Raw genomic sequence first — 27,949 nt, forward strand, 5'->3', positions numbered from 1 at the left:
TTTCGCATTGCCCTGGTACCCGTGCCTGCCAAAACCAGCCCCCACAGGCCTCTCACCAGGAGTGCTGGGGACACTTGAGGGCGAGCTGCCACACTGCCCAGCTCTCGGCAATGCTGGGTGCTGGGGCAGCTGGGGTGGGCAGCTACACTGAGGGGCTCTGAGAGCAGCCTGGGGTCTCCATCCCTTCCCCACCACACACTGCTGCTGAGGGTCCTCCTCCCGCCCCAGTCCCAATCTTTGTCACCATCCCCCATCAATGTAAGGATGCTCTCAGCACCTACACACACCCCAGGGGCTGGACAGGGGGGGTACCCCCCAAACTCCACTTCCCCTCCATCTCCTCCTGCTGCAGGTGGAGCATCCCCGCCGCTCCGGGAAAACCCTGAAATCCTCCTCCATGTGCCCCAGCCCTGTCTGCCTGCACACGGAGAGGGGGTGCCGGGGGTCGGGGCTGTTGCAGCGGAGACCCCCAGCCCCCCCTTCTCGGGGCTGCGCCTCCCTCGCTCGCTCGCTCCCTCCCTCCCTCCGCCGCTCCTTGCGAACGACGCTGCTCAGCGTGCGCGGAGGGAAGGAGGGAGGAGGGAGAAGGGAAGGAGGGAGGAGGGAGGGGACCTCCCTATCTGGCTCTATCTCCTCGGCTGCCTCTCACATGCTCCGGGAGGGCGATGCGGCTCCCCGCGTCCCGCTGAGCGAGGCCGCCTGCACCCCGCCGGGGCTGCCCGCAGGGCGGGGGGCTGCCCGCGCCCCTCGGCCTCCACCCCCCGCCACTCCCGCTTCGGCCCGTGGGGGCTTTTACTATTTTATTTCCTTTGGGTTTTATTTTATTTCGGTTTTTATTTTTATTTACCCCTCTTGGAAAAAAGAATATAAAAAAAAAAATTAAATAAAGCCGCCGCTGCCTGCACCGACCCCCGCGGGGCTGGAGAGGCTGATGCGGCCGCCAAGGTAAGCGGGGAGGGGGCTGGGGACCCCCCGGCCGCATGCCCCCCGGTTCCCTGCATGGCCCTTCCTCCTCCGGACCTGTTGAGGCTCCCGGTCCCCTCCTGGCTCCCCCTTTCCCGGCCGTTTTTATAAAGAACCTGGATTCTTCCCGCTTCCCCTGCCCGGCGCTGCCTGCCCGGCTCGGCGCTAGCTGGCATGCATGAGGTTATTCATTTATCCTCCCTTCTGATGCTTGCCACTAAAGCTGCTCCCTGCTGCGCTAAGTCAGTCGAGTAATTCCTTGCAGACCACTGATGAGAGCTGTAAACATCCTCCCCAATATTTCCCCCTTTCCCTCGGATTGCTCATCCCGGGGCTGATCGCGGTTATCGAGACCGGAGCGGGGACACAAAGCTCTCCCCTGGTTCCGAAGTGCTTGGGGGGTTTCGGAGCCCCGAGGGGAGGAGGGCGGGAGGGGACAGCTGGACAGATGTGGGACACGGCTGGGACGGGCACATCTGTGCGCAGGGAGAGGATGGGCAGCTGGAGTGCGGCAGGGCAGCGGGAGCGACTTCGTTCCTGATGTCCTGAGCCCGTAAATAGCCCAAAAATCTCTTCCAGGAGACGGGGGGGACAGAATAAAGCCCCCAGACAGGACAGTTCAAACGCACCAGCCAGAGCAGCCCCTGTCCGAGCTTCCACTCTGGGACATGCACGTTGCCCTTCCTAAAAATTGCATATATTTATGGAAACCGGGCTGCGTTTGCAAGACAGGTGCTTTTTGTTGTGGTGGTGGTTGTGAGGCAGGAGATGAAAGTTTGGTGTTGTTTTGATGTGATTCTTGATTGCTGCCTGTTGGAGTAATTGCATCGCAATTGCTCAGAGGTAGAATCAATTTCCCCAAATTGAGATTTTAATGGGAGCTCGCAAGCTGCTGTTATGTCATGTGGTTTAAGGCGGCGTTGGATTGCATTTATTTTATAAACTGGATACTTTTGCAGGCGGCGCAGGGATAACAGCACCACCCAGTGGGGCCGCAGCCCCGGCCCAGCCCAATCCCAGTCCAGCCCAGTTTATCCCAGTCCCAGCTCAGCTCCAACCCTGCCTTAGTCCCAGCTCAAACCTCAGCCCCAGTCCCAGCTTTAATCCCAGCCCAACCCTAACCCAGCCCAGCCCAGCCCGAGCCAGGCACGCCCGGGAGGACTCCTGGTGCCAACTCCAAGATGCTCCCCCTTCACAAAAACTCCCATTTTCCTTTGCCAAAATACCCACAGAAGTGCTGGATTAAAGTTGTTTGGGTTTGGGGTTTTCCCCCCATAAGAAGGAATGTCTGTTTCTCAGATATTCAGGACAAAGTTTTAAATCAGCTGAGGTCACTGTCGCTCAGTGTCTCACAACTGAGAAGGCAGGAAAGGCATCCTGTGTTGGGCTGTATTTCTGGCCACTGCTGCTGCAAATTGACAGAAGGAGACCTGGCAAGGCTGATTGGGTTTCACAGAGCTTTTTCCAGAGGATCCTTCAAACAGCCCTTGCTCAAAGGGCTGCTGCAGATGTAGGCTTGCAAACACTCAATGCCATCTCCCACCTTTAAATAGGATCGAGGAGATGTCCTTAGCTGACCTGCCAGTCAGAGGAGGAGAATTAGTGAGCTGTGTTTGCACTTTCTGGACATGTCAGGAGCTTTTAAAAGCAGCAGAGAAAAACTGTCCCATCACACAGATGAGCTTCTGTCTCTGCTGATAAGCACCCAGTTCTCTGCAATTCTTCTGGTGTCCCTGTCCATGGCAGGGGAATCAGCCCCTTCCAACTCCAACCATTCTGTGATTCTATGATTCTGATCATTTTTTGGCAGTTCAGACTTATCCATCTTTTCTGCTGAGCTGACATTTGGCCATTTGAACTCGCTCTAGGGAACCTCCCAGCCCATCTTCTATTTTTGCTTAGAGGGGAGCCCAGATGTGAAGAAGATACACTACCCCAAAGAGGAGACTGGGCCAGGCAGACCAGCTCCCTGCAGAGAATGAAATATACAGATGGTGAATTCCAGCCAGCCCTCCAAACGCTGCCGAACAAGGGATGGTTACATGTTCCCATGTGTAGGAATTAGGCCTCGCACCCCCAGGGCTTTGCAGGCTAGGGAAAGGGAGAGACACAAATGAGTGTTAACAAGTCCAAAAAAAAAAGAAAGAAGTCAATGTGATGAACTCTATTTGCCTTAAAATAACCCTGCTTGTTTTGTTTTCTGTCATGGGTAAAACTGGAAGTTTTCCACCAGCCCATCTTCCCTTCCCCTTTTGCAGCCTGGCTGTTTTTCAGCATTTAGAGGTGATTTTTATGGCTGTGGGCTTGGAGCAGGCAATTTGAGGGGAGAAGGTTACCCACTGTGACTTCAGTGGGGGTTGCTGATAAATAGTTAATCTGCAGATGCAAGGATGCAGGTCAACAAAAGAGTTCTTACATTTCATTTACTGGTGGCACAAAGCTGTATTTTTTTTTCCACCTTTCACAACTGGCCTCTTTTTACACAGCCAGGTTGGTGAGGCTGATGTTCACAGGGGCAGCTGTGGGAAGGAGGGTTTAGATAAACCAACAAACCTCTCTCTGCACTTTGCTACGCAGGAGTGGGTCACTCTTCAAAGCCCAGCTCTGTGCCGTCCTCTCTGCCTGCCCCATCCAGCTGATGCCAAAGTTCAGTGCAGGGCCCTAAGGAGATCTCAGGGGGACATTTTCCTGCTCTACCTGCAAGGAAACGTTGGTAGGGAAAGGGGTTTAGATGCGTATTTGGCAGCTTGGAATGATGAGTAAAAGGAAGGTCTTTAAATTTAATTGCAGATATCAGAGGTGGCTGTGACTGCATAAGATGTTGGGGTATTTTTGGCTCTTCTTATTCAGAGGGTTTTCTTCTTTAGTAAGGGAATTGTTCAGGGCACAAATGTTTGCTTGTATTTTCACAAACATTTTGGGATCAGTTGTCAAACCTCTCCAGGCAACAACTTGGGGGTTTCCATTCCAAAATTCCTTTCTTCCTCCTTTAAGAAGCAGCTTGCTTTTTGCTGCTCACCCCAAACACACACATATCCCTGCATAACATTTCAGGATTAGCTTCCTGCAGGAGTGATTATGGCTTATCCCAGACAAGCCATGAGTTGAACACCGTGTCCTGAGGCAGAGCAGGAGTGTGGAGATAGTGGTGTGAAAAGTGGCCACACAGAAAGTTCACGGGAGAGTCAGGAGCAGACCAGGAGCCCCGACATCCACTCCTCTAACTACTAGTTGCAGCCCTCAGAAATACCCATGTTTACTATTTTAGCCATATAATTACAGGTAGTGAATGATTCCATTAGGAAGGCTGTAAGGGCAGCCCTCATCTGCAAACCTCTGGCTTCAAATCAGCCACGTTCACTCAGCCCCACTGAAGCCCACAGCCCCGCAGGGCAGAGAAAAGGAAAGTTCAGCCCAGCTGAGTGTCCCATGGGACCTGTGACTCCTCCAGCATCCTGCAAATACCTCGGAGAAGGCTGTGATTTGCATGTCACCCCTCCACAGTGACACCAAACACAGCAACAAGGTGCAGATGACCACGGAGGTGCCTGTGCCCCAGAGCTGAGCCACTGCAGTGGTTGCATGTCAGTGGTGGGTGGTTTCCCACATTCTGTTTGCAGGGAGCATCAGGCTCAACCCTGCCTGAACAGGGAGTCCTGCATGGCCTTTGAGAGGGAAAGAAGTTGGGGGAAATGCAGTAGCTCCACATTTCCAAGCCTAGATATGCCCATAAAGCAGGGCACAGATCCGAATTTCACGCAGCCTCTGATTCAGTAGGCGATTTAAAGTCCAAAGCTTTCATTCAGCTGAACAGAAAGGTGAAGTTTATTTCAAAAATGTGTAAGGGGGAGCAGGATTTCAGAAACACACCTTATTTGGGGCCTTTTCCTCCCCGAAGTTACGGTTTGGACACATCTGTTGTTTTCTCCAGCGAAATCCGCTGCTTTGATCAGTGCCAAGAACAGCAATCCCATTTGCAATGCATGATGCAACGGAGCAAAATCAAGGAGAAATTTTTACAAACTGGAGCCAGGGGCATCCGACCGTTGCTTTATGGCAGCACAGTTTTCCCTACACCAAAGGCAGAATTTCCATCAAGGGTCTTATTTTAACTGTAATGCCTCAGACTGGATTCCAGGCTATCGTTGCAATGTGTCAGCCTGCCCCAAAACGGCAATACCAAAGTGGTGCTTTAGGTCAAACCATCAAAGCAGCCTCACGGCAGCTATTTAACAGCTGGCTTTTAAAAGTTCGTAATTCAGATGGAGTTTTTTAGTTAAACAGATCGTGTTAGATGTCATCAACCAGGATAACAGCAGAAATTATGTGTTTTTTATTTTGAAATAAAAGCAAAAGTCGCATTGCAAGAGGAGAGGGTGGGAGAAAGAGGAAAGGATTTGAGGTCTGGAGCCCCATCCCCTGGATCTCCCCCCCCTTCCCTGGGCTCTCCCCGGCTCACAGCCCCTCTCTCTCCTCCCCCTAGGCCCCTTCCAGCTCCAGCTGCCTACACATCCCATCAGCAGGCATTTCTTCTTGGGTGGTAGGAGCAGCTGGCAGGGTTTGGACATATTTGCCCCTGTTTGACATCCCCCACAAAGAGGTGCTTCGAGTCGGCGTTCCTCCCACACTGCCTCTGCTACAGGTCTGGATCCGGCCTGCCAGCTTTCATCTCCTGCCCAGCTCTGCCCACTCTGGCAGCTCCTCTGCACATAGAGCTCCCTCTGACTTTAGTGGACACCATCTGAGCGCAGCTCCAGGACCAGCAGGACCAAGGCAGATATGCCGTTAGGCAGGCAGGGTCACAGGATTTTTGGATCCCATCTGGGTCCCAGATGGAAAAGCTGCAGTGTTTTAATTCCTTTTGCAGCCTGGATAAAGCCCCAGAGGAGCTCCTCCTTCTTTGGAGGCATGGGGGCTCAGTTCCCTCATGGAGAAATAGATAGGTGTTAAAAGATATCTTTGCTTCTTGGATATTTATTCCCATCTCCTCTTCCTTCTTCTATGGAATATTTGTTGTACTGGATCACAGATTCAATCCATGACAGGGAGGAGATCACAAACTCTGATTAGAGATTTTAAGCCACAGTCACTCAAAAAAGCATCCTTAAGGATGTTTATGAGCTAGAAGAGGAGGTTTCCAAGAATAATTAAAAGAAATGTCAAGGAGTATCCCAGCCTATACCAACCTGCAGGAGGAAAGAAGCATGGTCTTACAGAGTTGGGAGAAGGGTGGTGTAAAACAACCAGCATCCTCTTATTCTTTGCATAAGAACCTCAAAAGAAAGGAGATGAAACATCCGGATGGCAAGGGGACACGCCATCAAAGGAGAGCTAATGGTCCAAAACAGGGAAGTCATTAAAGCCTACACCCCTGGGCACCCTCATTCAGAAGTGGTCTTAGTTCACTGTGGCTAAAACATCCCTCAAGGGAAATTTTTAAGAGATCCAAGCTAAGTGGATGCTTTCCTCCCAGCCTAGCCCTCTCATGGGTGGCACAGACCCCTGGGATGGTGGGGATGCAGATCCAATCTGCTCACCTCCACATGCTGTGGCATTGCAGGAGGGAGAAAAGAGCAGGATCTTGAAACCCAGCAGGCAAACTCCCGTGTGCTCCAAGCTGCTGTTCCATCTGATGGTCTGTGAGCAGGCAGGGCTCTCCCAGGGCTGGTGCCTGCCTGTGACTGCCCAGAGGGTCTCTAAGGGAGGCTCAAAAGTGAGACCCTGCCAACATAATTGGTGAGACTTTTCCCCCAGTGAACATCCAGGTCTGTAAGTGCAGAGGAGGCAGTGGTGGTGGCCCTGAGTGAGTTTAGGTACTGTTATTCATCTCCATCAGTCCTTGGTGGGCTGGCAGCTGGATTTGGGCACCTGACAGCCATGCCCCTATGTAAGGAGTGCCAGTCTAATGATAAGGATCTATGAGAGTTGCTGTTTCTGAGTCACCTGGGGTTACTTCACCGCTGCCAGTGCAGGTGCGGGTGAATGACCTGGAACTGTTGTGAAACTCTCACCTACCATGGTGCCAGGGCTGGGAAGACATGGAGGAGCTCCATGTGCTGGGGGAACACCATCCCCCAGCAGGCTGGAGACCTCAGTGTCGCTGTCGCACAACCCCTACCCCACACCAGCTGCCTAAAGCCTCCCTGCCTCAGTTTCCCTCCTGTGCTGTATGACAGCCCCTTTACCCCAAACTGCTTAATTTTTTGGACCCAGGATCCCAGGGCCAGGTTACCTTGTTCTTTGGATCAAAGGGCTCTTGGAAGGCCCATGGGAGAGGGGCAGGGAAGGCAGAGTGGGCGTTGAGACCCGATGGGGTGGGAAGAAGCCCCTCTCCCGAAGTGCCACCGAGCTGCGATGCCGGAACACATCAAGAGCCCCTCCCGTTACCCATCCTGCGTGAACCAGTGCCACCCCCTTCCCTGGGGGCACACACACACAGCAGAGCTTGGCGGCCCCATCCCCAGCTCCAGCCCCCTCTCCGGGCTCTCCCCGGCTCTTTCTCCCCGCTCCTCCCAGCCGGGCTCCCATGGCCGCGGCCGCTCCCGCCCCTTCCCGCAGCATGGCCGGGGAGGCGGGCGCGCTCGGAGGAGGAGGCGCAGCGGAGGATGCAGGCATTGGGAGCCAGCGGGATGATTGATGGCTGGGGCTGGGTTGGAATGGGAGGGGACGGAGAGGAGGAGGAGGAGGAGGAGAAGAAGGAGAAGGAGAAAAAGTCTGTGTAATCTTTCAGTGCAGAGCCCGGAGCTGGGGCCGCCCGTGCCTGCCGTGCTCCGCGGAGCCATGCGGGGCTTTTGATTTCATTTTTTTTTCCCCAAGTTCTTTCGATTGATTTATTTTTCCCTTTTTTTCTCCCCTCTTCCTCTCTCCCCTTCTCCTTTTTTTTTTTTTTTTTTTTTTTTTCCTTTTTAAACTCTTCTTCCAGGGAGAGGATAGTGGTTAAAGCTCGAGCTGGATGGATGGGTATGGGGAGAGGGGCAGGATCCACAGCCCTGGGACTTTTCCAAATCCTCCCTGTCTTTCTCTGCATCTTCCCTTCAGGTAAGGAACAGCCTTTTTATTTTGCAGACTTTTTCCTTGTGTTTCTGGCAGCCCTTGGATCGCCGCCCCCGTTCCCCTGTCCCTGGGCCTCTTTCCCTCTCCCTCTCCTCGCAGCAGTTTGCCACATGTTTAAAATAAGCAAGCGGGGCTCGGTTTTGGTGCGTGCACCCCCAATTCCCCGCTCCCCAAGCAGTTGCGGTGGGTGTTTCTCCTTGACCTCATCTTCTTTGTCTCCCCGCTCCTCATCCCACAAGGAAGGAGATGGTGGAAATCAAAGCGGCGAAGGCAGCCGGGAGGAGGGAGGTGTTCCTGACAGCGCCAGGTTACCCTCTTCTGCCCTTCCCGGCTGCCGCGGAGGGAAGGGGGGACACTGGTGGGGTGACCGACGTATGAACCCCCCCATCGGAAATTTCTGCCGTCAGAGCGGTGTGCCCCACGCTGCGAGCCCCCGCTGAGGGCAGAGCCGGGGAGCGGTCTCGGAGGGGCTCGGGGGGTGTTCGCGGTGTGATTTGGGATCGATGGGGGCCCGGGGGTCGCACGGCCCCGGCGGGGGGAGCGCGGCCGCGGGGCGCACCTGGGCGGGCGGGCGGGCGGGGGATGCGCGGGCGTTCCGGGCGGCCGCCCCTTCTCCCTCATCGCCGCACGGCTCTGGGGGCTCGGCAGCCTCGTTTGCTTGGAAAACTTGTCCTGGCTGGGCCGGGAGCTGTTGTGCTGTCCGAGGGCGGGATGGCAACCAAATGGTCCCGCGAGCATCGGCACCCCCGGGCCGGCCGCTCGCACCCGCCGCGGGGCTCGGCCCCCCCGCCGCCCCCGGCCCCGATGTTTGTATTGTGTCAGAAAAGGGGAGAATTTCAGAATTACAGCTGAAAACGCCATCTGTTTCCAATGAATCCCCCATAGTTTTTCACAATGTTTTTGGCAGATCTCTGCCTGCAAATTCCTTCAAGCCCTGAGTGCTTGTTTTTGTTGGGGGAGGGGAAACCCAGTCCACAGAGGCGGATTTGTTCCTTCCAAAACTCTCCAGTTTCTTTACCTCTTTTTTTTTTTTTTACTTGCAAGGGGGGAAAAAATTGAGAGAAAGCAGGAGGGCGAAAGAAAAACTCTAAGGCTTAAATCGCCGTATCTCCCTTTTTATTTTTGTAAAACTTTCATTTGTAAAAAAAAAAAATCTAACTTGTTAATTTTAAAATCTCCTCTGCCTTTCTTTTGCATAACCGTAGGTGAAGTAGTCTTGCACACACATGTAGGAAATAAATAAATAACTGCTTTACGCCCTTCCTCCCATCTTTGCCCTCTTCGCCCTCTTCCAGGAAGACCTTTTCAGCGCTGCCCTTAGCACTGAGGTGTCTCTCTGGACCCCACTCTTCCCATGAAACTTCCCAGCAGGCTGGAAGCTGAACCCCCTGTTTTTTGTTGTTTTTTGTTTTTTTTTTTTTTTTTTTTCTGGAAACTCTGGAGCTGCTCCCGTATGTGTTGCTTAACGCCCTTTTTGGAGCGGTTGAGTTGCAAAGCGTCGAGGCTGTGAGATTTACGGTGCAAGAAAGAACTTGATAGGAGATCTGGCTGGCTGCTTTGTTTGATTCTCCCTTCAGCAGTCAAATAAGGTGCAAAGAACTGGCAGAACGAGGCGATCCAGAGCCCGCGGGAGCGGGGCGCAGGCGGAGACGGGGCTCCCCGTGCCGTGGGCTGCGAGCAGGCTGGGGGCTTTTTAAAAAAGCTTTGTGGGTGGGAAGGTAGGGAAAAAGGGGGGTTTATTCCCTGCCATATCCTTTTTGCCCCTTTTTTCCCTATGCTTCCTGGGAATTTGTGGGTTCCCAGCAGGTTTGCAGCACCAAGGAGGCTGGGGGCTTGTTTTGAAAGCTTTGTGGGTGGGAAGGTAGGGAAAAAGGGGATTTATTCCCTGCCATATCCTTTTTCCCTATGCTTCCTGGGAATTTGTGGGTTCCCAGCAGGTTCCCAGCACCAAGGAGGCTTCGCAGCCCTCCTGGGAGCCCCAGGTGAGCAGGGCCGCTGGAGGCTGCCCAAGCGGGTGCTCGGCGTGTCAGATCAGTGCCTCGCCGAGTCCTGCCCTATTTATTTATTTGCTTAACCCCCCCTACGCTCGCAGCCCGGGCTGGATTCCCACTTGTGCTGCTCTCACACTGGTGGCTTCGCCCTGCTGCCTCCTGGGCAGCCCCCAGCATCCAATGCCCTTGGGCTGGGTGCTCTGGCCGTAGGTCAGGGTGACCGCGAGGCAGCTGGGGAAGGAGCTCTGGGCAGAGCACGCCACTGGCTCACAGTTTCCTTGGCAGAAATTCTCCTTGGAGCTTGTGCCAAGTCCCAGTGCTGGATGCTCATGGGTGCTCTCCCAGCTGAGACCCTGATCTCCTGGCTGAACCAAACCTGTGCCTCCCAGTACAGGCTGTGCTTAGTTTTCTTGCAAATCCTTTTGTACTTCCAGAATCTGGCCCTGGGTGTTTTTTGCTCCAGGTGTGGCAGGCTCAGGTTTGCTTTGGCTTTCCCTGTTTGTTTCCAGCTTGGCTGTTTTGTCTGTAATACACTTCTGCCTCCGTAAAAATTTGGAGTTTTCTGCTCTTGGTCCATCCAGGCAGCGCAGTGGATTCCAGATAAGGATCCAACCTTATTGGAGGTGTATCAGGGTAGGCAATAAATGGCTTTTGTCTCAGCGGCAAGAAGGTGATGGCAGCATTAAGCCAAAATTGAGATGGTTTAGAGGCTAAAATAGCCCCCAGAGTGCTATGAACATGGAGCCCATCCTGGGGAAGGTGGAGGCAGGGGAGGAACACGCCTGTGCGGGATGTTGTCAGGGCAGAGAAGAAGGGAGGGATTCAAACGTAAACCTGGAAATATTTTGGCTTCCCTGTTTTGTTGCAAGCTTGGAGCTGGTCTCGTACTTGGAACAGGGAGTTCTCTGCCATTGCCAGCGAGGCACGTTGTGGGGCTGGAAGGATTTGCCTTGTTTTTGTTGTAGATGGGGTGGATATGTAGCTTTTTTCCACAGAAAATCGTGGAATTCCTGGCCCTTGGTTACTGGGCACAAGGCAATGTTAAGAGTGACTTTGGGTTTATCATGGGAACAGTGGAGGCTTCTTTCTCTGTGGCCTGGACAGCTGTGCTGAGTCGGATGTGCACATGAAAGTGCTCATAGGGCTGGGCAACCATAAAAACTTCCTGACCTGGGGGCTCTTCTTGGGCTCTGTCCTGACCTGCTGTCCCTGGAGAGCCAGGCTGTGGCCCCAGTGACAATGAGTTTTGTGGTCTCTCTTCTGGCTCCCTGATGGGCACATCCCATAAAGCATCCGTAGGCTCTGGCGTGGCAGTGTGTGGCCCAAGCAAGCCCCTCCCCAGCCCGTCAGTCCTTCAGGGGATCCCACAGCCAAGCCCTACTGCTCCCAAGGGATGAGTGTTGGTGAGACAGTGAAAGAGGTCAAAGATGAGGGCTTTTGATCCATCTGGATAAGTTTGATTGGTCTGATTTGCTTTTCCTGTTGGAGCAGACACCAGACTTGGAGTCAGGGGGAGTGTAGGAAGCCAGGACCAAAAGAGCCTCAGGGTCCCAGGTGGTTGGAAGAGGGCTGGGGTGAGCTCAGGGCTGCTGGAATCCAGGAGTGATGTGTGCTGGGGTGATGGAGAAAGGGTTTTGGGGAAAATGGGGGTTGCATGGAGGTGCAGCTGTGGTGGGCAGGTGAGGGGTGCCCTGACCTGTGTCTGGCTGTCCTTGCAAATCCCATCCTGATACCACAGATCAGGAGTGAGCTGTTCAGGCAAGGTCCTGCCTGACCGTGCACAGCATCCAGAGTGCACTTGTTAGAGGAGAGCTCCTAAATGCCTTTAAAAAGCTCTGTAGCCTGCACTTGGCAGCTACTGGGATGAAAAGAAGAGGATATTTATTCCCTTGTCTGTGAGCTCTCAAAATAACAGTGCGTTCGATTGTAGCCTCAAGATTGCTTTGCACTCAAGTGCAGCCCGGCTGAGTAAATCACTGCTCCACCAGCTGAAATTCCTGCAGCAAGGGGGAGAATTGAATTATAGCCAACTGCAAAACCAGATGCCATCCCCTTGATGAAGTCATCAGGCTCTCACTGCAGAGAACAAGCTGGCTCCGACACACACACACAGCCCTGGTAGGCGCAGACTGAGCCGCTCTGTCTGACGGCCTGGCTGTGGTGTGTGGGGTGGCCAGGGTCTCATGTCCCCACAGCTGCAGGGACAGCAGGTCCTTCAGAAGGGTGTCGAGTCCCACTTTGTACTACACGAGCATCCAGAAGTGCTTGGCCATTCAGTTCCCAGCAAGCAGAGTTGTCCCTGACGTGCAGGTTTTATGGGTCAGGCAGAGAGCAAGCTTCACTTGAGGCCAAAGAATTTTCTCCTCCCTTGGTTTCCTCTCCTTCCTGGACAGCTGTTGACTTTGGTCCCCAAAGCCTTAGTAATGATCTATGGCATTTTGGGTTTTGGACAAGCTACCTTTTTCTCCTGCTGCGTGACACACTCCAGCTGGCCCTTTCTGAGGTGACAAGGGCATATGGCAGGACATGACTCCAAACTTTGCCAGCCCACAGTGATGAGAAAGCATCACTGTGCTGGTATACAAGTGGGGGGGAGCAGTGGGACTGGGGGTGTGGATTCCAGTTAGAAAGTTACTTTTTCTTCTTAAATTTAAAACCTGAGTCCAGGAGAGGCAGCATTTAAAAATAAATAAACCGCTGAAGGTCTGTGGCCGTGAAAGATGAACAGACTCTGTGGCTTCCATGGGGTATGAGCGATGGGGAGGGAATCTGGTGCTGGGTAGGAGCCCAGCCTGCAGGAATGGATCCACAGGGTCCCCTCATCCCCAGGTGGGGCTCCAGCATCAGTCAGGTGTCTTGATGGGCTTGTGGGGCTGCCGCCTTCCAGCCGGGCAGCTGCCACCCCACGCCCTGCGCAAGCCAGTGCCTCCGATTGAGATGCCGCAATTTTTTGGCAGACATCTAATTGTATAAATTTGCCTCATCCAGATTTATGTGCTCCGGGCTTTTCTCCATCTCCTCGTTTTGTATCTCATTTACCTCTGCGTTTGAAGGGTTGAAATTTCACAAGAGCACAGCGGGGATGATTATTCCTAGAGGGAATCCACACCTGTGAGCAGAAAGCGTTTCCCTGCCAGCCCTGCCGCGGCCCGGGCGAGGGGGAGGAGGGCGAGGGACCCACTGCCACACCTGGGGGGCCCCCGGGCACTGGTGGGTGGCAGCGCTGCCTTCAAAGGCAGCCTGGGAAAGCAGCTTTGGCGTGGGGAGAGAGATGTCTGCTGGAAACCTGAAACACTCGGCGGTGAGGGTGGCTGGCAGAGGTGACCTTATCCAGGGACCGCTGCTCCAGAGGGATGGGGACATGAATGGTGGTGGCTGAGGAGCAAGGTGAGGGTGATGCTTCATGCAGGGCATTGGGAGTGCAAATTCACCTCCCTTCCCACGGTGCTCATCTTGGGTGAAAGCCTTGACATCCTTCAGTGTCCTCATCTCTAAACTGGACCATTTGCCTGAGGAAATTTACCAGCCCTTGGGAACTGTTAGTGAAAATGTCTGGGTGCACTCCCAATGGGGAAAGTCAGGTGTGCAGCCCCAGTACGGCTTCCTAGCCTGCAGCACACTGTGCTGCTGAGAGCCAGCTTTGTTAGTGCCCTTCTGCAGAGGAAGAGCCAGAGATCACTGCCTTATCGCTTCCCTCCCTGCTCATCCTCCATCCGCCAGCTCGTGGAGGAGTAAAACCTGCATCTCCTGAACCACCCACTGGCACCACTTCCTCTGAGCAGGCAAAGCTCAACAGCTGAGGCAAAGGCAGCACTAAGTCCCAAATCCCAGGAGGAAGATTCAAGAACAAAGTCTGTGACTCTGTTGCTGTGTTATCTGTTGTGCTGGTTCCCCTCTCAGCCCATTGTGCAGACTGAACTCCCCAAGGTTTGCTGGTAGTTCTCAGAGCAGCACGGCCCTGGCTGGCAGCTCCATGGGTGGTGCCCTTTCCCCTGGTGTCTGCTCACCCTGCTCCCTGCACATGGATGCTGAGGTGAGCCTGGAGGAGCAGCGCTGGCTGGGGGCTGGGGAGAGCTGCCTTGGCTGGCGCGGAGCATGCCGGGTCAGCCGTAAGCTGAGTCTGGAGCCAAAAGAGCTGACTAAGTGACAGCAGTGATCAAGAGCTCGCTCCTTCGGCGGCGTGCAGCAGTTTGTGCTGGAGCTGGGGAAGACACTGACTCTGCTGGTTTCCTGCCTGTACTTGCCCCGTGTCTCTGTGATGCCTGCAGAGGAGAGATGGGGGGCTGTGAACTCGGGGCTGAGGACAGAAAGGAGGTGGCCATGGCAGGTCCTCCGGATGATTTAGTGATTGACATGGGCTGAAACGAGAAAAATCCTTCTGTGTCCCTCTTCTGACTTCAAGGAACTGGTTTCTTCTTCCCCCAGCATCCTCTTGAGCAAGACTGGGTTAAAGGAAGCTGCATGGTTTGAGGTGTGCTCTGGGGTACATCTAAAATCACTTTATCGTACACAAAGTAGGGCCTTTGCCTGGATTTAATGCATTTGCTGCTTTTGCCATTGGAAATGAGCACATAACCCCGGCCCCAGCGTGGAAGGTTGGCCCCTCCGCCCCAACCTCCCCATGCACACCCTTGCAAAATATGAGCCCCAGCTCTTTAAGAGAGTCAGGTTTATTTTTCTCCTTCAGTCCCCTCCTCCTGGTCCTCCCCCACTTCAGTGCAACTGAAACCTGATCTAATCCCTTTGCACATGGGTAATTTATTGGTCTATTGGGCTTTTCTTGATGGCAAATTGCATTGTCTTTCTTCCTGGGTTGAGGCTTTGGAGCAGTTTGCTGCATTCCTGCAGCTCTTTTCTCAGGGCTGATCTTTCACACCCCCTCTGAGCACAGTCAAATCAGTTTTATTGGGCCTCTTTGTTATGCAAACAAGGCAATAATAACCAGGCTATTATTCTGCAAGATTGTGCTTGATTAACAGTTCAAAGGAGGTCGCTGGAAGAGCCCGGCGCTGCCTTCCCGCACAAATCCTTTCACCGAGGCTGGGTCAGGTGGCCCTTGGGTCTCCTCGCCCCACGGTGCCCCGTGGGGTGCGGGAGAGCTGTCCCTGCCCGTGACATCCCATCCATCAGGGCTGCACCGAATCGCTCCTTTCTCTCCCTGGTGTGACAAGGCGCTGGCTGATCCGTGTCATAAAATGGAGTCACACAATGATTTGGGTTGGAAGGGGCCTTTAAAGGTCACCCCGTCCAACCCCCCTTCCATGGGCAAGGACTTCTTGAATGTCTCTGGGGATGGGGCACCCACCGCCTCTCTGGGCAAGCTGTGCCAGTGTCTCAGCACCCTAATTGTAAAAAAATTCCTTCTTTGTATCTAATCTCACAACTCTCATGGGCATCAAGATGTGGGTCCAGCATGGCCATGAGGAATGGCTTGTGGGGACACCCCTTGGGACAGGAGCAGCATGAGGGGCTGGATACAAAGCCCAGTGTTCATTCCCTCAGTTTTTGCTTGGGACTCCTGATACCTTGCTGGAAGCAATCCCTTGTGCTGCGTTTTTAAGGAGCAGTGTGATTTTTTTTAAATTTTTCTTTAACACTTTTGGGGTCGTTTTCATGCTGGTGGTGACTGCTGTCTGCCTGTGAGCGGAGCAGCCCACATCTCCTTGAAGCTGGCAGATGTTGCTGGTATTTAGCACCTTGGAGAATCGTGCCTTTCCTATTGAGGTGTCAGCATAAATATGTTTATTTAGATTACTTAAATAAATATGTGTTTAGGAGCCTAAGTCTGGGTGCTCAGATCTGAGGCCAAAGGTAATTACGTTTTACTGTGTTCTCCAAAAAGGCCCTTTACTGCATGTGTGAGGCTTGCACATCTACACTTCAATCCATGTATTTGGAAAAACGCGGGATGATGTATTTGCATCACATGTGGGTGATGAAATACTTTCCAGCCCGTTAGGAACCAAGAGGATATTAAAAAACATTGCTTAGCAGTGAACACTTTAAAATTAACAAGTCTGGTGAATGTGCATTCAGGAGTTTTAAAAGAATTGGCTTTTGCTTACAGAAATTAATTTCCAGTAATTCTCTTTGTTACAGGAATTACAGGAGAACAGATGAAATGTTGGTTTTGTGCTAGTTTTCTGTAAGAGCCTGATTTGGGTAAATGAAACCCAGGTTACTTGACACCCGCTGAAGGGAGAATGGAGGGGGCACTGATAATTAAATGCTGTTAAAGTTAGATATGTGCATACGTTTGAACACTTAATTTGACATCAGGTAATGCAATGTACTGATGATGAGGGCATCTGGTACCCCAGAGCCCTGAGAGTGTGTTTGGTGGTCCATGGGATGTTGTTGAATGGAGGACCTGGGCTTTCCAAACCAGGAGCTCAGGAAAAGGTCACAATTCATTCATTCCATGCTCAATGGGATGTCCTGGTTAAAGGGCTGACCTCGGGAGAGTTGTGAGTGTGTCTTTGTCCCCGTGTCCTGTCGGGGTGGTAGGTTGTGCAGGAAACAAGGCTGCTGGAGGGAGATCTGATGGTGGGGCTGGGCAAACACCTTCCAGCGAGAACTTAAAAGTGCAAACCATTAAGCTTATCTGGAGGATTGACAAGGGACTTGCTTGCAGTGTGTAAATATCTTTGTGGGAAACACACTCGTCACTAACGGACGTTTTACTGCTTTGGAGAAAATCGCTGGTTCTTTTTATGTCCTTACAATGAAGTCAGATAAAATCCACTTAGAACCAAGACCCGTGTTTTGTAAAGGTGATAAACTCCTGAAACAGCCTGCCTAGGAACAGGGTGGCTTTTCAGTGGGCACAGACCTTACGGGAAATGTCCCTGAACAGATGGGGGATATGGGAGGGGGCTGTCCTGGTCCCGGTTGTTTTCTGATTTTTTTTTTTCCTCCTGGCTTTAGCTTTCTGAAACCGTTGGTTTCAAGATAACAAAGGAAATTTTGTTCGGTGGTTTGAGTGGCACCTTTCAAGGCCTTGAAAGAAGATCATGGGGAGGGTTAGGAGGTGGCTTGGAGGGGTTAAAGTCACCTGTGTGTGAGATGAAGGCTGCTCTGCCATGGACAAGAAATCACCCAGACCTGGGGATGTCTCACAGATCCCAGGAGAGCCTTGCTAGGTTCCTGCTTGAGAGGGATTTGTTTCCATGCTAAGTCATCTGTGGTTGAAAAACAGAACCATTGTGAGTCGATGGAAAATAGATTATGCGAAATTGAATAAACATCGTTTCTTGGCCAGGGTACAAATGAGCCTGCACCACTGTGCCAAAGCTGCTGCCAGAGGGGACGAGGCAAGGCTGTTTGGGAGGGGTGAGGGTCGTGTTTGCTTTTCTCCACAGCCTTTGTCAGCTGTGGTCCCTCCCCAGCAGCATGAGGGGTTTGCCGTGAGGGTGGCTGGGGAGGTGTCCATGGGAAGGCCAGGCACACACAGGCCCCTCTCGCACAGGGCCGGGGCACCTGGATTGGGAGATCTGGCCTTATATGGGGCCCTGAGCGAAACAGCCAGAAGGGGCTCAGTGCCAAAAGTGCAGCGATAACATCGCAGAGCAGAACGCTCCCCCTTCAGGCGCAGGGAGGAAGGAGATGGGCTTCCCTGCCCTCCCTTCGGTTGGGATTTTTTTAATTCAGGACCTTATAAAGTCATGTGTGACCCCGGGCAGGGCAGCACTGGGGGATGCTCAGCAGCAGGGTGTGCCCAGCACTGGGTGTTGGGGGGCCGTTCAGCAGGGCCCTCTCTGTCCCTACGCAGCCTGCATCTCCAAATCCAAGTGAGTGAAGCAAATCCTTGAAGAACAAGAGGCAGTGGGTTTGTTCCTACTGAAAAAATCCTCTCTACACAGCAGCTGAAGGGCTGGAGCAGGCAAAGTGCTCTGCAAGCTGCTCCCTGGATGGGATACTTTGTGTAGTGAATCCTGGTGCCTTGCTGAGCTGTGGGGTGTGTGGTGCTTTGTGTAGTGAATCCTGGTGCCTTGCTGAGCTGTGGGGTGTGTGGTGCTTTGTGTAGTGAATCCTGGTGCCTTGCTGAGCTGTGGGGTGTGTGATGCTTTGTGTAGTGCATCCTGGTGCCTTGCTGAGCTGTGGGGTGTGTGATGCTTTGTGTAGTGCATCCTGGTGCCTTGCTGAGCTGTGGGGTGTGTGGCTCCTGCGTGTCCAGGGATGTGTCCTCCAGCTTGTCCTGGGGCTGTGCAGGCAGGTCGGGCTGCAGTGACAGCACCTTCTGCCACACGGAACCCCAAGGCATCCTCAAGCTGCACATTAACATAACAACTAGGAGAGCAATGACTTTAATTGCCTGATGCCACAAGGGTTTGGGATAACCAGCAGTGGTGGCACTGGTCACACTCCTGCCGTGCTGTTTTGACTCGGACCTTCCATTATGACAGTCCTGGAAAACCACACTCCTGGGATGAACAAGAGAGGGGTGTGAAATAATAAATATCTTTAAATTTGACCCCTATATGCAGAAATATGAGCCCATGTCCCAGGTCAGAACCTTGTTGTTGAGTCATCTCTGGTCAATGATGAGTTAAAGGCTTTCCACCGAGCTTCTTGCAGGTTTAAGTGGGATGCTGCCAACACCAAACAGCTCCCGGGTTCTCAGTGCTGTTTGCTACCATCTGAGTTTATTAAAAATGAATTTTAAAACTCTGAGGAACCTGTCACCGTTTCCTATTTGCACTTCAGTCTTCTTCAAAACAGAGAGGAGACTGGCTTGTTTCTCACAGCTGAACTGCTCAATGTTTTATAGTCTTAAGTCTCCCTTTCTGATTTTCCAGCACCAACTCTGTTTAGGTTTCCAGCACTGTGATGTTTAAAACTCAAACATACTGTTTTCCCTGAAACAATACTGGCTTTTGTAACTTTCTTTCTAAACAAATCTGAGATACTTTTGGCACGGGTGCCCTGCCAAGCTCCTTCTAAACAAGTCCCAAGACAGGAATATATGGGTACGCCTGCAAAAGGCACCATGAAAGCATCTGGAAATGGTGGGGCTTGTCTTCTCCTCCTGCTGCCTTTTCTGCCTGAACCCATCCTGTTTCCAAGCGCTCCAAGGGGGTCGATTAAGAGGAGAGGAAGGAAAATGCCATGAATTTTAAGTAGCGTGAGCCTGGGTTCACCCAGCAAGACTCCAAATTGGCAGGGGCAGAGCAGCGTCTGCGACATTCAGCAATGGCCGGGTGCTTTTCGCACAGCTGCTTTCAAGTCTGCTCCAGGGAAGCCACACTGCCCCAGGGAGCAGACGTTGTGTGTGGGGGGAAGAAGCAGGATCTGAATTTTCTTTGCCTTCCTCTGCCTTGCCAGGAAGCACCAGGGCTGCGGCTGAGCCCGGCAAAGGCCCTGCAGCCTCTGGCTTTGCCTCCGCCTGGGCAGCACACGGCGGGTGGGAAGGGAAGGGAAGGCAAGGCGGGGGCTCGCTGGCATCCCTGCACCTGCTGTGCCGGTTTTTCTCCTCCACCTCTTGTTCTCTCTCAGCGGGCCGTGGTGGGGAACGGGCTCCCAGGGCTGGGCAGAGCCGCACAGATGTCAAGAAAGAGGTGGTTTGGTTCCTGTTTCTTTACAGAGGCACAGGGACGAGCGCTGCAGCGTCACTGCTGTGGCGCTGGTGATGGTGGATGGCCTCTGGCTGTGCTGCAGGGTGGGTCCTGGCACTGCTCTAACCTGGGCAACAGTGCTTGTGATGCTGCTCTGTTTTCCCAAGCCCGTGAAGGAGGAAAAGGGAGAGAGCTTTGTGCTGGTAGAGATCAGTCTGGACACAGTGCCCAGTAACTCACGCAGCACAGAGCTTAGAATGTCAAACCCTAAAAGGGCATTAGAAACCCCATTGCATTAATGATCCTCCCTCATCACTGCTTATGAATATATCCCATTCTTCCACACCACGGTTTCCCCCCATGATCATTCATCTAAAGGCTGCATGTTCTTTCCCTTTTTGGCTTCAATTGGGGCAGATCCTGTTGGTTTCTTTGGCTTTGATGCATGAGAGTTGGGTCATGTGAGAGGGTCACGTCTGGTGAGCGAGGCCCCGTCACGCGGCCGGGCCGGTGTCATGAGTTTGGGCAGCGGGAGGAGGACGCGGCCTCAGGACGGGCTGGAGTTGGGCAAGCCAGCACTGACCCCCTTGTGTTCTCCTGCCCTCCCACAGTGACATCTCCATGCAAGATCCTCAAGTGCAACTCTGAGTTCTGGGCGGCCACGTCGGGCTCGCACCACCTGGGCGCGGAGGAGGCGCCCGAGTTCTGCACGGCGCTGCGGGCCTACGCGCACTGCACGCGCCGCACCGCCCGCACCTGCAGGGGAGACCTGGCCTACCACTCGGCCGTGCATGGCATAGACGATCTCATGGTGCAGCACAACTGCTCCAAGGATGGCCCCACGTCCCAGCCCCGCCTCCGGACATTGCCCCCCGGGGACAGCCAGGAGCGCTCCGACAGCCCTGAGATCTGCCACTACGAGAAGAGCTTCCACAAGCACTCGGCCACCCCCAACTACACCCACTGTGGGCTCTTTGGGGACCCCCACCTCAGGACTTTCACGGACACTTTCCAGACCTGCAAGGTGCAGGGGGCTTGGCCGCTCATAGACAATAACTACCTGAACGTGCAGGTCACCAACACGCCAGTGCTGCCCGGCTCCTCGGCCACCGCCACCAGCAAGGTGAGCCTTGTCCCCCTGGGCAGAAAGGCTTCAGAGCAGCCTTTCTTTCCTCTGTGTCTTCCTCCATTTCCACATCTCCTTGGGGAGGGTAAGACAGAGCATAAGCTCCTCTGAATTTGAATGTCTGTCCCTCAATATCCATCCTTTTTTTGTCTCCAGCCTTCACTGAAATGTGGTTCTTGTTGAGCACATCCAGCCCCAGCACAGCGAGCAGGCTGAGGTGCTGCACCTCAGTGGGCCTTCATGGCCAAGCCAGGTATTGCAAATTAAGAAGACTCCCACCTCGGTATTGCTGTGAACAGCCAGGTCAGGAATGATGCTGGCACCTCTTGGGGACCCCCAAGGCCTAAACAAACCCAGAACTGCCCTCCAGTTCTGGGAGGCTCCAGCTTGCAGGAAAAGCCTGGAGAGAGCTGAGCTCCTCACACTGCCTTCTCCTCTACCCAGGCTTGTAATTGTGTGGTTTGCAGCCAAGTGAAGACATATTGTGGGGAACAGTTTGTTCTGGAGGTTCTTTGACAGACTAAATAAACATCCACAAGGTACAAGGCAAACACAGAGAGCCCAAGAGAAAATGTGCTGCTGTGATACAGCAGGACCTGTGTGTCACAGGCTCAGCTTCAGGAGGGACCTGGAGCTGAGGAACTGGTGTGCTGCCCCTGGTGCACAAGCTCTGAAGCTAACAGGGCACTTTTTGTGCTAAAGAAAAAGGGAGGCTCAGCAGGAGGCATGCTCTTGCTTTTGGGAAATGTCCTGTCCCACCATGTCTGGGAGTTCTGCTTCTCCCTGTGTGTGGGGAGAGGAGAGAAGCACGTGTAGGACAGGGGCTGCTTCTCTGCTCTGGATGTCACCCCTTTATCCTGAGCTGGAACTGGCAGTGAGGTTCTGACGTGTCCCAGATAAACCCCCTAAAAGATATTCAATGATACTCTGATGTCCTTATCTGCTAAAACACATCAAAACCTGCTGAAGGTTGCAAGGAAGTCTGGCTTGAGGAAGGTGGTGAGGAAGATCCTTAAGGATCCCAGGACCTGCTGGGATCGCAGGATCACCATCTTAATTGAGCCTTTTCTCTTCTTATCTGCCTCAGAGGCTTGTGGTGAGGAGGGATTAGTCATGAGATCTACAGCGTGAGCTGTGGGAAGCGCTGCTGTGGGCACTGCGCTGCTGGAAACGATGGGAGCACTCAGTCCTTGGGCCTCTGTGTGTTCTCTGCTCTCTTCTCCAGCCCACCCCACTCTGGCCAGGTCTCAGTCTCCCCCTTCACAGGGCTCAATGTGGCTGGAGGTCCCCTTTGCCACTTCTCCCTCATGGGCAGAAAGGTGCAAGAGCAACTCTGCAAGAGCTGGGAGAGGAAACGTAGTTTGTACTGTTTGTACATGCAAAGTCTACTCATTTTCCTCCCCGGGTCTTCCCTCCAAAAGCCAGGCCAGCAAGGGAAGAGCAAGCACAGTGAGGTCCTTCCTCTGGAAGGGGCCTGTGTTTGAGCCCAGCCAGGGGTGAGGAGGCACGTTGGGCTATGTTTGTGTCATAGAATCACAGAATCATTAAGGCTGGGAAAAACCTCTTAAGATCAAGTCCAACCATTAACCCAGCAGTGCCAAGGCCACCACAAAGTCACCCCTTGAAGGGCCACCCCACTGGAGCAGGCTGAGCACATGTGTGCCTGTGGGGTTGAGATGGAGCAGGATGTGTTTGAGGGCCCATGGGAGAAATCCTGTTGGTCTGCAATTGGTTAGGGAAACAAATTGGTCCAGCCCTTGGGATGTAAATGTCATGGGAGTCAGAAGAGAAGCTCCACCGCCTCCAAGGGAGTCAGGGCTCTTCCCTGCTGCCATCTGCCAGCCCTGGAGGCGAGGCAGTGCTGCGTGCACGGGCATGCTGCCACAGGCCTGTGAGCAGGGATACTCCACCCAGCTCCAGCTGCAAGGAAGCTCTTCTGCTGGGCCTGGAGATAACAGGCAGATCCAGGTGGTGCATTCAGTCAAGCCTCTGGGTCTTGTATCCCTACACAATGTTCTCGCCCTTTGGCTGGTGCAGGATCCCCATGTCTGGGGGGGCTGAAAGTCAGGGCCACTTCTTAGGATGAAGGACTGTGAGAATGAAGGTCATGCTCCTGTCTGGAGTGAGCATCCAGCCCTTCCACCTCCCACCCTACTGCTGGGTGCTCTCAGGTGGTCATCACTGGCTGTAACCGTGCTCCTTTCCTCCCCCACAGCTCACCATCATTTTCAAGAGCTTCCAGGAGTGTGTGGATCAGAAAGTGTACCAGGCAGAGATGGACGAGCTCCCCGCCGCCTTCGTTGACGGCTCCAAGAACGGAGGGGACAAGCACGGAGCCAACAGCCTGAAGATCACGGAGAAGGTGTCGGGCCAGCACATCGAGATCCAGGCCAAGTACATCGGCACCACCATCGTGGTCAGGCAGGTGGGCCGCTACCTCACCTTCGCCGTGCGCATGCCGGAGGAGGTGGTCAACGCCGTGGAGGACAGGGACAGCCAGGGCCTCTACCTGTGCCTCCGTGGCTGCCCAGCCAACCAGCAGATTGACTTCCAGGCCGTCCGCTCGGCCCAGGCCACGGAGGGCCGTGCCCGGAGGAAGGGGCCCAGCCTGCCCGCCCCGCCCGAGGCCTTCACCTACGAGACGGCCACGGCCAAGTGCAGGGAGAAGCTGCCCGTGGAGGACCTCTACTTCCAGTCCTGTGTCTTTGACCTCCTCACCACGGGGGATGTCAACTTCATGCTGGCTGCTTACTATGCCTTTGAGGACGTGAAGATGCTTCACTCCAACAAAGACAAGCTGCACCTCTATGAAAGGACACGGGTGCTGAGCCCGGGCAACACGGCGCCCACGGGAACGCATCCCACCCTCTGGGTAGCACTGCTGTGTTTGTGTTGGTTGTGCTTGTTATAGAGGTTTGCTCCTTCACACCTTGGAGAGAAGGGAAAGGGGAGCAGGAGGCAACCAGAGATGAGATGCAGGTGTTGGAAAACAAGAGGTTGGACATCAGAGCCACATGGGTTGTCCTCAACTCAGTCTCTCTCTTGGTGCAAGTCCTCCACCTTCCCAGCTCCTGCCTGGGAGGAATGTGCTGCCAGTGGGACCAGACAGGAGTTTTTGCTGGACTGTACCTTGTGTGGACCTTGCTCACTTCCCCCTCCTCCTGCTGCCATTTGAGGGGGTGCTGGGGAGCCCTTGTAGCTACTCTGCTTGTAGCACTCCCCTGGTCCCAGCCGTGCACGTGGTGACTGTGACACTGGCGTGTGTGAACATGGCTTTGTCTTCAGAGAGCAGAGCCCACGAGGAGGGCACAGAGCAGTGAGACAGGACCAGCACAGCAGGGCAGGATGTCCTGCTCACCAGGGCTGGGCTCTGCTTTTCCTGCTCTGCCCCACAGCCCTACTGTTGCATAGGGTGGTGCAAGGGGCCGAAATGGTGGGCAATGAACCCACACTTGCTTGGCTGCTGGCACCTTCTGGGTGGAAGGAGGACAGGTTCCTCAAGCCTTGGCCTGCATTTTTTTGTGGTTCAAAGGCGTCCCCTATTTTAGCCAGTTCACCTGGCTGATTCACTCAGTAGTTCGGCTCCTGTCTCCCTTGTCTCTCTCTGCCTGGACCCACCGTGGACTCTTGATGGCAATGGGAGAAACCTGGCCAGTATTCAAGGGGTTTCTGCAACTTCTGCCCAGCATTGGATGAGTTCCTCACACCGTTCACTCTCTGGTCCCCTGAAACTGGCAGCAGGGTGGCTGCTCAGTGGGAGACCCAACTGCACCTCCCTCCAGCCCCTCCCTGCCTGGCCCAGCCCTGGGATGGAGCAGGAGCATGGTGCTCTTTATTTTTGCTGCTAGGTCTCTGCTCTGCTCCCCGTCCTGGGGCCACGACTTGCAACCCCATTGCAGACCAGTTGCACCTTAAGCCCTTTAGGGCTTGAATCAGAAATGGGGCAATGTCAGAATTCAGCCAGGAGATGGGATGCAGCAGAGGACCCCCCCCAGCTGCCTCCAGATGTCTGTTCCCTGCCTCGAAACCATCCATCATCTCCTTCCCCCACCACGTAGTGCTGCCCATCTCCTCCACTCCGTGCTCCTCTGTGGTTCACCCCATGGCTCACTGAACAAACATCAAGACCACCTTTGGTCTGCGCCTTCACGACTTCCTGGTGGGTTTCCCCCACCTTTCCTCAGGGGGAAGTTCCCAGAAACGAGCCCCAAAACACGTGTCACACTTGGGGGCACCTCCTGCTCTCAAAAGGGAGGTCTCTGGGCGTGATGAGACAAGCTTAGCACCAAAAGAGGTGGGAACAGGCTTGGTTTGGCAGTCTGAACTGGTGCCAAGAGGCAGCCTGGTGTAAATACTGAACATGACTATTCATTGTGTCCTTACAGCTCTAGAGCTCCATTTGTAAAGCAGCAGAGAAATGCAAACTTGTGTCAATTGATGTAATTTATATTGTCTCTTTAATATATAGAGCCCTGGCATTGATCTCGTGTGACTGTACAGATGAAAAGATGTAATTGGTTTTTAAATGTTTAAGGAAAGAAAAGAAACAAAAAGATGTGTTTACTACTTTGCTCCTTGCTTTGTTTGCTGATGCCCCAGATACTCTGTTTAGGGAGATTTTGAAATAAGGATATCACAGTTTGGAGGTGCTGAGGGAGCAGCCACTGGACCACAGCACTGGACAGTTTCATTTCCCAATGCACTAATGCTCAGCCAGGCTGATTTGGACTTTCTGTTCCCTTTGTTCTAGAGAAAACAAATTTTTATCTTCCCTCGGAGTTGAAACACACTTTTTAAAAGCTAAAATCTGTCTCTGGGCAAAGAAGAGGTTTATCCCACAGCTAAAAGCAGCTGTGCACAGCCTCTCTCTGAGCACACAGTGCTGCTTGAAAGCTGCCTGAGCTGGCCCAGCCAAAGCATGCCAACAGGTCAATAATTCCCTTAAGAGCTCCCCTTCCTATAAAACAATCACCCCACAGCATGGCACGCTGTGGTTTAGGGACAGTTTCCATCCAAGGAAAGTCTGCTTATGGCTTGGCTCATTCCCTCTGTCCAGGTGGGTGCTCCAGTGGTGGCTGATGGTGTGAGGTGGTTGTTGGGGTATCCCTGTTTTAGAAGCAAACAGTGAAGCACTTTATTTTGGTTGTGTTTGACCCAGTTCTGGTTAAAGGTGAAGTGTGGCCAAGAAGGACCCGATACTTGGAAACAAACAAAACAAAACAAAAAAACATAGGCAAAGGGGGGGCATGCTGAAAATGCCCCCCCAGCTCCTCCCTGTGCTGAGACCCACGGGAGTGTCACCGCCTGTAAATACTGTAAATTATTTATTGAGAGGAACACAAGTAAAGTTTGAGGTTTTTTTGACAATAAACGAGTGGGTCTCGCTTTGTTCCCCGTGTGTTGCCTGGTGCTGTTCCCCACTCAGGATGAAGTGTTGCCCCATTTCTGCACTCACTCCAAAGCAGCTTTCTTCCACCTGAAGGACCCTCTGACAGCTCATTTCTGTCCTGAATCCTACTGAGAATTTCACTCTGGAGTTCAATTTATGAGAAAATTAAAAAGGGGATGGGGGTGAAAATGTAGATAATAAACCATTAGAGCCTTGCCTCTCTGGGAAGGGGGATGTGCAGCAATGGGGTCCAGGTGGGTGCCACCACCCTTCCCCTGCTCACCACAGCACATTGGGGTGTACATCCCAGTAATGGCAATTCCTCCCTTTGTTGGGCAGCTCTCCTGTCCCAGCTGGGTTTGTTGCTGCCCTCTAATGAGGAAAAACAAAATTGCATTTTTTTTTTCTGTTAAATTTTCCGGTTTTGAAATCTGAAGGGACTCATTGTCCCAGCAGCAGGGAGATGCTTGAGGGCAGGTGGGACACCCACAGCAGCTCAAAACACACATTATTTGGGTGAAACCATGCAGTGATGCCCAGCACCAGAGATGTGATTGACATCTGGCCTTCCCCTGTTCAAAGCCCAGAGAACTGGCAGTGTTTGGAAAGATCCAAATCCACTGCCTCTGCCACCCCTTGCATGGGAGAAATGACTAAATCTGAATATTCATCTACAAAGTGCCCAGAGTGCAGGGGCCAGGGGTCTCCCTCACTGTCTGTTCTGCCAGGAGGTCACCAATGGTGCCCTGCTGTCCAGCCTGGGACAGTGAGCTGGCAGCCCCTGCAGGTTCCAGTGGCACAAAGTGCTGATGTGAGGGAATGGTGACCCCTGATGCACACGGATGCCCCGTCCCCATTAACCACACAAGGCAGTAAATCATCCCCAGGAGGTAAGGGGGGATGTGCAGGGACATTGGTGGTGGCAGTGGTGGCCTTGTGGCACCTGGGAGAGGTTCAGATTGCTCTCCAGACCACGTTCAGGGCTGCTCAGGGGGCAGCCCCTGAGGGATCCAGGGTCCCATCCCATCCTCTGTGAAGGGCAGCAGCTCAAGTGCCACCACCTGGGGCCTGGGGTGGGTTTCCAGCCCCACTTTGGCTCTGCCTGCCCATCCCCTGGCCTTTGGCCACTGTCTTGGGCTCTGAGTGCTTGGGGTGAGGCAGGGCCAGCTGTGCAGGAGCAGCCACAACTGCAGAGTGATGCTGCTCACCAAAAATGAGCTTTTTGCTAGGAACCGGCTCCCTCTAGAGGGTCTGCCCCTCTGTGAAGCACAGCCCTGTCCCCTCACTGGGGTGGGTGCAAGGCAGGGCTGGGGGAGACACCTGGCATCAGGGTGCTCACATCCTTACCTGCCTGCTTAAATCAAAATAAAAACATTTAAACTTTTAAAAAGTTTAAAAGCCTCAGGTAGATTCCCCCAGGCACGTAACAGGCAGCCCAGCTCCCTGAGCCCCTGTGCCTCCCTGCAGCTGAGCCCCATGGCCAACAGCCAGTCACTCTTTCCATTAGGAAATCCATTTTTCAGGAGCATATAACTCAGCTGTGAAATTTCACTCTTGGCTGAAACTTGGCTCAGCAGCAGAGAGACTGGGAAGGGCTGGACCCAGTGGCCACAGGTGTGAAAAGTGCTTTTTACAATGAGCTTTTATAACTTGGGAGAAATGGCTCCAGTCCCTGCTCTGTGTGGGCCTCAGTGTGAGCAGTGGAGGGTAAAGACCAAACCAAAGCAGCCACTGGATGCCATCACATCCCACCTGGGGAGAGGCACATCCTGCCCAGGAGGGGCTGGGAACAGACAGGGGAACTCACTGATGGCAGCAGGAGCAACACTTCTCCCAGAGAAAGGGGAATTCTCCCCAGAAAATGTAAAAAAGA

The 27,949-nt window shown here is 53.5% G+C and overlaps 1 protein-coding gene across 1 annotated transcript; it reads left to right on the plus strand.

Annotated features, from left to right (window-relative positions):
- Positions 1-784: 784 nt before the first annotated feature.
- Positions 785-26,076, plus strand: RGMA (repulsive guidance molecule BMP co-receptor a). Its single transcript, XM_071441277.1, has 4 exons — positions 785-945; positions 7,886-8,001; positions 20,173-20,684; positions 22,903-26,076. The coding sequence occupies exons 1-4, from the start codon at positions 932-934 to the stop codon at positions 23,596-23,598; spliced, it is 1,338 nt and encodes a 445-aa protein (XP_071297378.1). The 5' UTR covers positions 785-931; the 3' UTR covers positions 23,599-26,076.
- Positions 26,077-27,949: the final 1,873 nt, after the last annotated feature.

Source organism: Agelaius tricolor, unplaced genomic scaffold (genome assembly GCF_023055355.1).
Source record: "Agelaius tricolor isolate 1412-34295 unplaced genomic scaffold, bAgeTri1.0.p SCAF_16, whole genome shotgun sequence".
NCBI lineage: Eukaryota > Metazoa > Chordata > Aves > Passeriformes > Icteridae > Agelaius > Agelaius tricolor.

Excerpts from the sequence above, each read along its gene's own strand:
- RGMA (XM_071441277.1), top strand. Across the intron at positions 8,002-20,172 it reads TCTCTGCATCTTCCCTTCAG|TGACATCTCCATGCAAGATC; the intron begins GTAAGGAACAGC and ends GCCCTCCCACAG. Across the intron at positions 20,685-22,902 it reads CGGCCACCGCCACCAGCAAG|CTCACCATCATTTTCAAGAG; the intron begins GTGAGCCTTGTC and ends CCTCCCCCACAG.